Raw genomic sequence first — 12,675 nt, 5'->3', positions numbered from 1 at the left:
ATTTTCAAAGACTGCATTCGATTTTAGAACAAACCATAACCTTTAAAATATTACGACGATTATCAAATAATGATAATCTAAAATATAGCGTTTTTCACACGACCATTACATAATGGTTTACAATAATATTACACATCAACATAAGTCTTCGAATGCAGTTTTTTTTAAACAATATTATACAAGCATGGACTCCAAATCTTGTCCTTAATTTAGTATGCAACAGCGGAAGCTCTTAATAATCACCTGAGAATAAATATGCTTAAAACGTCAACAAAATTGTTGGTGAGTTATAGGTTTAACCTACATATTATCAAATCATAATAATAGAACACAAGATTTCATTTTTATAACACATCTCATATCAGGCATTTCGCAAACTGCATAGAGATAAAAATCATTCATATGTTGAACACCTTGTAACCGACCTTAACAAGATGCATATAGAATATCCTCATCATTCTGGGACTCTCATCGGATATGATAAATCGAAGTACTAAAGCATCCATAACTCGGACGAGGCTTGTTGGGCCAAATAGATCTATCTTTAGGATTGGCGTCAATTAGGGGCCATTTCCCTAATTCTTAGGCTACTAAGCTAAAAAGGGGCATATTCGGTTCGATAATCCAACATAGAAAGTATTTTCGATTACTTGTGTCTATTTTGTAAAACATTTATAAAATCGCATGTATTCTCATCCAATAAAAAATAATAGATTTTAAAAGTGGGACTATAACTCACTTTCACAGATTTTTACTTCGTCGGGAAGTAAGACTTGGCCACTGGTCGATTCACGAACCTATAACAGATATGTACATATATATATCAAAGTATGTTCAAAATATATTTACAACATTTTTAATACGTTTTAATGTTTTAAGTTTATTAAGTCAGCTGTCCTCGTTAGTAACCTACAACTAGTTGTCCATAGTTAGATGTACAGAAATAAATTGATATATATTATCTTGGATCAATCCAGGACCCAGTGTATACACGTCTCAGGCTAGATCACAACTCAAAGTATATATATTTTTGGAATCAACCTCAACCCTGTATAGCTAACTCCAACATTACTGCATATAGAGTGTCTATGGTTGTTCCAAATAATATATATACATGGGTCGATATGATATGTCAAAACATTTACATACGTGACTATGGTATCCCAAGATTACATAATATATTAGAATACATGTAATACAATATAAGTTAGCTAGGATACGATTAATATAGATTTGTTACCAATTTTCACGTATCTACAACAAGAAAAATTATCCAATCTTGTTTTACCCATAACTTCTTCGTTTTAAATCCGTTTTGAGTGTTTCAAGTTGCTATGGTTTCATATTGAACTTAAGTTTATAAATCTAAACAGAAAAAGTATAAGTTTATAGTCAAAAATACAGGTTACAAGTCGTTTTTGTAAAGGTAGTCATTTCAGTCGAAAGAACGATGTCTAGATGACCATTTTGGAAAACATACTTCTACTTTGAGTTTAACCATGATTTTTGGATATAGTTTCATGTTCATAAGAAAAATCATTTTCCCAGAATAACAACTTTTAAATCAAAGTTTATCATAGTTTTTAATTAACTAACTCAAAACAGCCCGCGGTGTTACTACGACGGCGTATATCCGGTTTTACGATGTTTTTCGTGTTTCCCGATTTTAAATCATTAAGTTAGCATATCATATAGATATAGAACATGTGTTTAGTTGATTTTAAAAGTCAAGTTAGAAGGATTAACTTTTGTTTGCGAACAAGTTTAGAATTAACTAAACTATGTTCTAGTGATTTCAAGTTTAAACCTTCGAATAAGGTAGTTTTATATATATGAATCTAATGATGTTATGAACATCATTAATACCTCAATTTTAGTAGGTAAACCTACTAGAAGTGACAAGAAATGATCTAGCTACAAAGGATCTTGGATGGCTTGAAATTTCTTGAAGCAGAATCATGACACGAAAACAAGTTCAAGTAAGATTATCACTCGAATTAAGATCGTTATAGTTATAGGAATTGAATCAAAGTTTGTATATGAGTATTACCTTGATTTAGAATGATATCTTACTGAAAACAACAAGGATTTCTTGAGGTTAGATGATCACTTTACAAGATTGGAAGTGAGCTAGTAAACTTGGAAGTATTCTTGATTTTATGAAACTAGAACTTGTAGAATTTATGAAGAACACTTAGAACTTGAAAATAGAACTTGAGAGAGATCACTTAGATAAAGAAAATTGAAGAATGAAAGTGTTTGTAGGTGTTTTTGGTCGTTGGTATATGGATTAGATATAAAGGATGTGTAATTTTGTTTACATGTAAATAAGTCATGAATGATTACTAATATTTTTGTAATTTTATGAGATATTTCATGCTAGTTGCCAAATGATGATTCCCACATGTGTTAGGTGACTCACATGGGCTGCTAAGAGCTGATCATTGGAGTGTATATACCAATAGTACATACATCTAAAAACTGTGTATTGTACGAGTACGAATACGGGTGCATACGAGTAGAATTGTTGATGAAACTGAACGAGGATGTAATTGTAAGCATTTTTGTTAAGTAGAAGTATTTTGATAAGTGTCTTGAAGTCTTCCAAAAGTGTATGAATACATATTAAAACACTACATGTATATACATTTTAACTGAGTCGTTAAGTCATCGTTAGTCGTTACATGTAAATGTTGTTTTGAAACCTTTAGGTTAACGATCTTGTTAAATGTTGTTAACCCATTGTTTATTATATCTAAAGAGATGTTAAATTATTACATTATCATGATATTATGATATATTAATATATCTTAGTATGATATATATACAGTTAAATGTTGTTACAGCGATAATCGTTACATATATGCCTCGTTTCGAAATTCTTAAGTTAGTAGTCTTGTTTTACATATGTAATTCATTGTTAACACACTTAATGATATACTTAATTATCATTTTATCATGTTAAACATAGTGTATCAATATCTTAATATGATTCATATGTATTTAGTAAAACGTTATAACAATAAGCGTTATATATATCGTTTAGAATTTCTTAATTCAATAAACTCATTTTTATGTATATCACTCATTGTTAATATACTTAGTGAGATACTTACTTATCATAATCTCATGTTAACTATATATATATCCATATATATATCATCATGTAGTTTTTACAAATTTTTAACGTTCGTGAATCGCCGGTCAACTTGGGTGGTCAATTGTCTATATGAAGCACATTTCAAATAATCAAGTCTTAACAAGTTTGATTGCTTAACATGTTGAAAACATTTAATCATGTAAATATACCAATTTCATTTAATATATATAAACATGAAAAATTTCGGGTCAATACACATTGTGGCCGCATCTATTTTTTCATACATCACCTACAAAGTTCATTTACCTGAAACATTACACAACCAGTTTAAATACAATTCCAAAAAGCAACTCCATGAAAACAAAGAACACGTGATGCTTGTAAATAAAATCTATGAACTTATCTCCTTTTCTATTGTTATATCAAACAATTACCAAGTTCTTTTTCAACTTTGTTCGCATGCCATCTAATTATTCCATCAATTATAAATTTGATAGGTGAAGTATAGTATACCGTGTAGTTAATCCATCAACAATGAGCCAAGTAAACAATTTTAATTACTGCTCCATCCAATTTCTAAGGCTGCAAAATCAAATAGAGTTTCATTAGAATATAAAACATACCCGATCTATCAATATGCAAACCAAGTAAAATGTTACTATAATAACATGATCATTGAAAAAGATTAAATCATTTGCATCAGGGAAAGTATTTGCTGAACTATGAAACATGTCAGAAGTCAAGTTAGTGATTCAATTTCTTAGATTGTGAAAAGAAACATCAATAGTTTGTCTATGTGACAACTGAAAAAAGGAATCAAAAGATGAACCTATACATCATAGAGAAAAAGCAAGTTATATAATTATATGTATGTACATGACCCATTTATAAAAAATGGTTCACTAGCTAACAAAGTAAATAGCCATATAATAAGAAAGAAAAAATCCATACCTTTCACTCTTCCTAATCCACTATGTAGAAAATTTTGATTCACCTCTTTCAGAAGAACTTCGTATCTATTTAAAATCACAGTTGTTGCTATTCCCGACCCCATTAGACCTCGTCCAAGAATAGCAAGCTTGTTGATCCGTCTTGGCTGCAGACATTCATCGGTCACCTTTAGTACCTGTCAATACACACAAATGAGACTTTAAGTTATTCAATTTGATTGATTCATACACTAAATGCTTACGATCTTTGATTGTTTGAATAATGATTACAATCGAAAGATAACAAAACATAAAAAATTCTACCTTTGTGGTATCACGTTGAGCAAAGAAGGTATTAACCAAGCTCTTGCGAGTATTAGACTTTAGAAGACTTTGGTATTCCTAAAAATTACATATAAAAAGTTACATCATAACAGTCTGTTGGTAATATATAGTATGACCATGAAAAATACTTGCATTTTAAAAGCCACTCAGTGGAGTATCTTACATCAGAGGAGAAGTCACACCTGTAAGTAGGCGCCAGACAGAGAGCTAGAGCCTCCATCACCAACTACAAACAACAACAAAATCAAAGTGGAAAACACAAAAAGCTGAACCAACTAACAACATATAAGTTAACTCGAAACATAAAAACGCAATAGAAACTACCTCTCACTCTCAGCTGTTTGAATAATCAACTAATAATCACAAAAACATACCACACCCATAATCAGCCTGGAAATATAATAGAAAACAAAAACACCCACACAAAAAAGTTCTATTGAATATCTATGAAATCAACAAAAACTGGAAAAAAAACAATAAAACACCGCAAACAACCTGTGAAAAAATCGACCAACCAAACTACATTATTATACCACAAACAAACAAATTTCAAACCACAAAGCAATTAATGGGGCCATAAAATTCACTCCATCAATAAACACATAACACAAAGTACCATACTCACGAATGTATAATATTGATAACGCAAGAGAAAACTCAGGTAAAACCCTTTCGAAGCTCGATAGTACGAAGAGCAACTGAACATGAGAAATAATTAGGCGCACAAATCTGTTCCCCACTAATCTATCAACATCAACCTCCCAACACCTGCAACTTTTCACTTCTCCATTAAAACTGAAAACTAAAATATGTATTTTCATTCAAAGATCTAGATGAAATGATTCAAAATTTTATATGCCAGAAAGTTGGATAGTGTAACTATATCACATTACAATCTTTCAGATTCTAGAACACAAAAATGACTCATTCTATTATATATTATCAAACCTGAGGAGAATAGGTTGCAGTTATCGTGTAAGGTTAACAAAACTGGATTCGGTTGCTGGTTAGGCTGCACAAACAAATTAGCTATCATTAACCTGAAAGGCAAAACAACATGTAAGATTTTTTTTTTTTTTTTTAAAGAGTAAATTATTTTGATGGTGGCTAACCTGTCAGCTATGTTTCGAGATTGTGAAAGAACTTCTTGACTTTTAGAAGAAAGTTTAGCTATGGGCAATTCTTTAAGTATCTATGTCTAAGCCTATAATTCACAAAAACATAAACATAGTACATTCAATCACTTTCAGTTTCATAATATGATTTTTTTGGAATAAGAGTTACCTCATAAATGAATGAATATCTTCTCCATTCAGCTCCTAACCTTCTCACCTTGATTATAGTATTGATAGAACCTTTTTCTTAGCAAAACATGATCGTTTATGAGAAAATAATGAAGAAATTCATGTGAGTGTAAGTCTCCACGAACCTCTATTTCTTGATTTTCCATTGTTCGTTCTTCCTTGCGTATTTGTACATCTAAACCAAATACATTAATCACACATAAACCAATATAAGTTAAAGTGAAAATTTTGAGCCATTTAAAATATAATCAGTATGTTTTCGAAAAGGAATTAAATCATGTATTCATCGGTATCTTTATAACAGTGCATACAAGCGATGTCAGATTGTTTAAAGAAACCATAACTCATGCAACAACCCATAATTGGCGTCTCAAAGGCACTTATGGTTTGCGCCAGGAAACCCAACCTACAAGAGTTTTAATTTGTGACGGTCTGACCTAATAACAAAATACAAAATACAAGCATCTAATACTTTATATAAGCCATACACACCTAATTACCTGACAAGTTTCTATCCAGTATAATAAACAAAAATAGTAAATACAAATTGTGATCAAATTTAGATTCATTACCTCCGGTCTATCGCCTTTCTCCACAATATCAATTTTCAGCATCCAATCAGCTTCTCGTTTCTTCAAATTACACACATTCTCTGAAATCTCAGTTACATCATACTCTAAAATCTGATACCAAACAATAAACAACCACAGTTAGGCCTCAAAACAAATGATCAAGCAAATCACAGTCCTAATAATATCAAAAATCACAATACAGATAAAAATATGTGAAATTATATATATTATTTATTTTAAAAAAGCTCAGTGAACAAATCAATAAAAAAAAAAAATACTACTTTAACTTCTTTTTAGTGTAGACATTTCATCAAACATATAGTGTGCATCATGTTCATGATCAATAAAACAAACATTTGTGTCAGTCTCATAACCCTAATATTTTACCTACAAAACAATCAATGTATAATAAAAAAAAATAAACAAATTTATTAAAGTTACAAAAAATTCGTAGACAGATCACCGTCGTCCATAAAAGGAAAATAGCCATCAGACCTGTGTTTTCGAATAACATCAAATATCAGCATCAACATCAATTAATTGCATCATGTACTTGCATCAAATGAAACTATGTATTAAAAAACCCTAGAAATTGGTGAATGGTCATAAGTCTGATAATTGTAACAACTTAACAAAGTACTTACCTAAACAAAGCTTGAGAGAACTATAATTTAGGAAGAAGAAGCCAATCGAACATGTTGACGAAGGTGGAAGGCCAATTTGTCTTTGGTGAAGAACTGAAGATATACACAGGTGTGGATGAATCAGTGAATCAGTGGATTGATTTGAAAGAGCGAAATAGTGAAATTGTAAAGAAAGCAGAGATGGAAGCAAGAAGAAGAAACAATCGCTATGAGTAAGAAAAAAGGAAGAAAGCATGGGTTGAAGATGGATATGACAGAAATGTGGGGAAAGCATGGGTTTTGTTTACCTTCACACGCTTCTATCTCTCTTGCAAAGAATACGGTCGTTTTTTTTTATATCCAGCAGTAAGTTTTTTTATTAGGCAAAAAAAGTGAAACACAAAAGGAAAAAAAAAAAAAAAAAAAAAAACCAAAACCGTGAACAGTAATTTTATGTGAGGGGAGGTACCACGTAGACCAATCAGATTGCGCGAATTATTTTCTCTAATGGAAGATGGGTAATATTAACATAAATAAAATGAGTTGTAATCATTTGAATCTAATAATTTGATTAAATTCAACGAATCAATAAGAGCGCGACATGTGGCGCGACAATCACATGTGATTGAAAAAAAAAATTCAAAAAATTCTTTTTTTAAATTTAAAAAAAAATTTTGAAATTTTTTTTTGAATTTTTTTTTTTAAAATTTAATTTTTTTTTTTTTTACATTTAGCATGTCAAACTCAATAACATGTGATTGTAAAACACAATCACATGTGATTGTAAAACTCAATCACATGTGATTCTGTACGTCAAATCCAATCACATGTCAAAAAAAATTTTAACCGAAAACAAACTTAGTTCGGGGATTTGATCAAATTTGTTAGCGTTTCGTGATCATATTTTAAAAATTTTAGACTTTAATTCGGTGATTTGAACAAGTTTTAATCAAAAACTTGGTGCTTAAAGGTTTTTAAACAAACTTACTGAAATTCGTCATTTTACTAAAAAAAAATTCAATCACATGTGATTGGATTTGACATGCAGAATCACATGTGATTGGGTTTTACAATCACATGTGATTGGCATACAGAATCACATGTGATTTACTGCATGTCAAATCCAATCACATGTGATTGAAAAAAAAAAATTTTTAAAAAATTCGAAAAAAAAGTTAATTTTTTTTCCAATCATATGTGATTATCGCGCCACGTGTCGCACTCTGATTGGTCCATTGGATCTCAGCTTAAAAGTTGATTTCATTTGAATATTCCTCTAAATAAAATATATGAATACAGGGAATATCACCAAAATGCCCATTTTTTTGAAGGATGTTGACTGACAGCCCTTAAAAAAAAACTTGACAATTTGTCCTCGCAAGGCGCAAGAGCCCTTGCGCTCTTGCATTCTTGCGTCCTTGCGTTTAGGCCGAAGCGCAATAAACAGCCTTGCGTCCTTGCGTCTTGCGCCTTGCGTCCTTGCGTCTTGCGTCTTATCCAGATAAGATTTCATTGATTTTCTGGATAAGATTTTGCTAGATTTTTGTACTTTTACAGATAACCTATTATTTCTATATAATCATTCTACCTGGAACTATAAATTATCAGTTTCATTTCACTTCATTTTCACATAAATCATATCATTTCAAGCATCATTAAGGTAACTTTCAACCATTTTTTCACTGATTTTTTTTAAATAATGAGTTGTAGTGATAATGAAACCTTTGTTATTCATATATGTCGTGGTGGTTTTTTTCAATTTAGTAATAACTTACCTACGTATTTGCCTCTAGATTATTTTAGAACACGATTAAAACTCCCAGTTGCTCCACAAAAACCATTTACTCGAAGAATATTGTTAAAAAAATGTTCTTAGAAAAATTAAATTTCCATCTAATGCACCTTTTTCAATGAGATATATTGTCGATAATAATGTTTTTGATATTACTGATGATTATGAAGACTTTCGTGATTTTTTACAACATGCAATCTCAAATGCTCCTATTGATATTTATATTGTCGACAAAGTTACAATGTATCAACTCCCAGAAAACTTACAGTCACTGCAAATCCTACCAACAAACAATGTCCATCAAAACCTACCAACACAGATGTCCAACAAAACCTACCAACACACGAGTAACAAACAAACCTTCAGACACCCAATTTGGAAGAAGCACGACCTGAAATACCACCTCCAAACACAGAAAAGTTTGATTTGTTCAACTATGGAGTTGAGAACGTATGTCAAATTAAAAAAACAGATCACCTTTTGAATCAGTTGCCGCGTCTAGTGATTCGGAGGAAGAAAATGACAGAGAAGATCAAGATGAAGATGAAGAAGATGAAGAAAAAAAAGATGTATTCCAGAATATGCCACTTTTATTGAGTGAGCATGACCAAGAGACTGAATCTACGAGCCAAATACCAACCAGTTATAGGATCCGATTTGATTAAAGTTCTACTAACTTTTTTGAACAAGGATGATTTTGTAAACCATCTATACACATAATGTCTTGAAGAAAACTTTCAAATTAAGCCTGTAAAGTCGGACAAATCTAGATTCACCGGTAAACGCATGTAGCCAAATTGTGAGTGGAAATGTAGTGCATACAAAATACGCCACACTGACAACTTCATCGTAAAGAAATTGCATGACTTACACACATGCTCACGTACTCAAATTATGGAAAATAATAAACATGCAACCAAAAAGGTGTTAGGAAGTATTCTGATGGAATCGTTCAAAGCTGCAAATCGAGACTATAAACCAAAAGATATACGTGATGATGTTAGCAACCATTTTTGGGTGAGCATTTCTTACAATCAAGTATGGAGAGCCAAGTGTCATGCAATAGAGATGCTCCATGGCAGTATGGATGACTCGTTCCGAATGCTTCCCAATTATCTTCATAACATTAAAATTCATAACCCATGAAGCATGACAAATGTGGTGACTGACAATGAAAATAGATTCGTGATGTGTTACATGTCCTTTGGCACAGTTGTAAGTATCATTCATCCTAAAATTGTTGTTTTCTTAAAATAATAGCAATCTCATTTGATTTGTTTGCGTGCAGATTCAATCGTTTGTCCAAAATGTTCGCCCGATTATCATCTTTGATAGTGCACTTTTGAAAGCTAGATACTTGGGTACAAATTTAGTTGTTGTTGCAATGGATGCCAATAACGGAATTTTGCCATTGGCTTATGGAATTGGTGAAGGCGAGACAAATGAGGTTTGGTCATGATTTTTTGGCAATCTAAGAGATCATTTAGAGAGTTGTGGTATGAGTAATCGTATGTCAGAGATTACCATTATTTCTGATCGTGCTCCTTCAATAGCACATGGTATTTCAAATGTGTTTCCTGAAGCCTTTCACTCTTTCTGCGCACGTCATCTATTCATGAACATAAAAACGATGTCCAACAAATTCAAATATTTTGAATGACACTATTGAAAAATGGTTAAGGTTTACCGTTTGTCAGATTTTCAAGATCATGTTAGTATATTTCAAAGAAGATTAAAAGCGTCTTACAAGTATCTACATGACGTTGGTTTCAACAAATGGTCCAGAAATCAAGCTGATCATGTTAGGTATGCATACCTTACTAGCAACAGTGTAGAGTCTATTAACGCTCTATCCAAACATGCTCGCAAACTACCAGTTTGCATGTTATTGGAATTTTTCCGCGCTTCAATACAAGATTGGTTTTTCAAACATCACAACAAAGCAGTTAGTCTTACTTCAACGGTTACTCCATATGTTGAAGAGAAATTAGCCAAGAGGATGAACAAATCAAGAAGATGGCAAGCATTTCCATCGACAAACAATCTAATAGAGGTGCGTGATGGAAGGAAAAATGGCCTCGTTAATCTAGAAGATAGAACTTGTACATGTGGGCAATGACAATTATCAGGCATACCTTGCGGACATGTAATTGCAGCAGCACGACTCTTCAGGGTGGAAGATGTTACATGTTATGTATCACATTGATTCATGTCTCAAACTTATATAAATACGTATTCCAAACACATCCTTCCTTTGCCCCATCGATCCAAATGGTCGGATCCAGGGCCCAAGATCTTGAAAATCGTAAACCCCCCAATTCAAAAGAAAAGAGCACTTGAACGCCCAAAAGGTACCGATCGGATTCCATCTCAATGTGAAGAAACTGAAAAGAAAGTAAGAACATGTACTTGTTGCAAGCAAGCAGGTCATAACCGAACAACATGCAGCGCTTCTTATGACCGAACTGGTGAATCTACTTCTCAGAGGGTAAAAAAAACAGCCTCAAAATCAAAGTCAAAGTCGAAAGAGAAAGTCGAACCTTCTCAAACTTATCAGTCTCAATTTTATCAAACGTACGATTTAGGCCTGAATTAGTTAGTTCATATTTTAGTTTATTTAAGCTTATCAGTCTCAGTTTGTAGTTTATGTTTTATGCTTAGGCCTGAATTAATGTTTTCTAGTTTAATTAATGTTTAGTTTATGGTTATGCTTAATGAATATATTCTAGTGTGTGTTTGTGGTCTTTAATATTGTACAACCGATGCGCAAGGACGCAAAACCAAATCTTGCGTCTGACAACTTAAACAGACACAAGAAGCAAACAAAGACCTTGCGCCAGCATGTAAGTGGGCGCGCGAGGACGCAAACAAAACCTTGCATCTGACACTTAAACATATGCAAAGACGCAAACCATACCTTGCGCCCGCATGTAAGTGGAAACGCGGGAACGAAAAAACAGACTTGCGCCTGTCCCAAAGTATTTACATTCAAAAAAATTACATGTTCTACCTACAATCTAGTTAAAAATTATATCTTACAATACAAGTTAACTACTTAACAACCTTTGGTGATGGTAGTGGTGGTGGTGGTGGTTCTTGTGTGTCAAAACGTGCACGGAAGAATGTTCTTGTCATTCGAATTCTATACTCTATAGCATCCTTTTTAGGGTCTCCAATGTTGTCAATCTGATCTCACCCAAAAACTATCCTCTCCATATGTATGCAGACCCAAACACTATAATCACCATGGCCACCACTCTGCATTGGCACATATGGTACGTCCTCAATCATCAACTATACATCTTCTTTGTTCTCATAATACTCAACAATTTGTGAGTCCTGCTTCTTGTTAAAGTAATCTATAGCCTTTAAATAGATCGGCAAGTTGTCTAACAAGTTTTTGAAGATAGCATCACGTTGACCTTTATCCAAATAACCCTTTAAACTATCGTAGACCAATACTTTTTGTTCATCTAAGTTCAAAGAGAGTAGTATAAAATGTTCAGGATCTAGAAAGTGTACTGGGATCAAAATTGCAACAAACGAAACATAAAATTAGCAAAAAAGATAACTACGCAAGGACACAAGATCAACCTTGCGAGTAGCGCAAGGACGCAAGCTTGACCTTGCGTCGTTAGTGAAGACGCAAGGTTAATCTTGCGTTAGACGCAAAGACGCAAGGAACACTTTGTGTGTTCAATTTAGGAGCAAAGTCGACCTTGCGTGAGACGCAAGGGTGCAAGGTGACCCTTGTGTCTAACGCAAAGACGCAAGAACGTCTTGCGCCTATATCAGTTTACTCAAAATTGATCATTGATGTAAAAAAAAACACTAACCTTATCACATTCAGCCCAAGATGGATAAAGGTTATCACTACTATCCCTAAGACCAATCAAATACATATAATCTTGGAGATTGGATTTAATGATCCCCTCTGCTCCAGGATTGGATGTAACCCCCCTCTCCTCCTCCTTTTGAGTGTCATCGTCATAAAAGGACTTGAACCTCTC

At 32.8% G+C, this 12,675-nt stretch overlaps 1 protein-coding gene across 7 annotated transcripts; it reads right to left on the bottom strand.

Moving 5' to 3' along the window:
* Positions 1–3,222: 3,222 nt before the first annotated feature.
* Positions 3,223–7,118, bottom strand: LOC139896931 (glyoxysomal fatty acid beta-oxidation multifunctional protein MFP-a-like). Of its 7 annotated transcripts, XM_071879563.1 has the most exons (12): positions 6,895–7,118; positions 6,692–6,745; positions 6,251–6,361; positions 5,804–5,853; positions 5,659–5,706; positions 5,487–5,578; positions 5,323–5,414; positions 4,557–4,600; positions 4,354–4,431; positions 4,052–4,226; positions 3,614–3,682; positions 3,223–3,406 (listed from the first exon to the last, which is right to left on the bottom strand). In XM_071879563.1, exons 7-11 carry the CDS (start codon positions 5,408–5,410, stop codon positions 3,654–3,656), a joined length of 414 nt encoding a protein of 137 aa, XP_071735664.1. In that variant the 5' UTR covers positions 5,411–5,414; positions 5,487–5,578; positions 5,659–5,706; positions 5,804–5,853; positions 6,251–6,361; positions 6,692–6,745; positions 6,895–7,118; the 3' UTR covers positions 3,223–3,406; positions 3,614–3,653. The 7 variants fall into 7 exon arrangements, 2 of the variants coding, with proteins under 2 accessions (XP_071735664.1, XP_071735663.1); XR_011776387.1 differs by having other exon boundaries at positions 3,614–4,226; XR_011776390.1 differs by having other exon boundaries at positions 3,614–4,226; positions 4,538–4,600; positions 5,323–5,386.
* Between the last annotated feature and the right edge of the window lie 5,557 nt (positions 7,119–12,675).

This window comes from Rutidosis leptorrhynchoides, chromosome 3, assembly GCF_046630445.1.
Source record: "Rutidosis leptorrhynchoides isolate AG116_Rl617_1_P2 chromosome 3, CSIRO_AGI_Rlap_v1, whole genome shotgun sequence".
In the NCBI taxonomy this organism is placed as follows: domain Eukaryota; kingdom Viridiplantae; phylum Streptophyta; class Magnoliopsida; order Asterales; family Asteraceae; genus Rutidosis; species Rutidosis leptorrhynchoides.
Note: the sequence above shows the minus strand (reverse complement) of the source record. Positions and strands in the feature narration are given on the sequence as shown.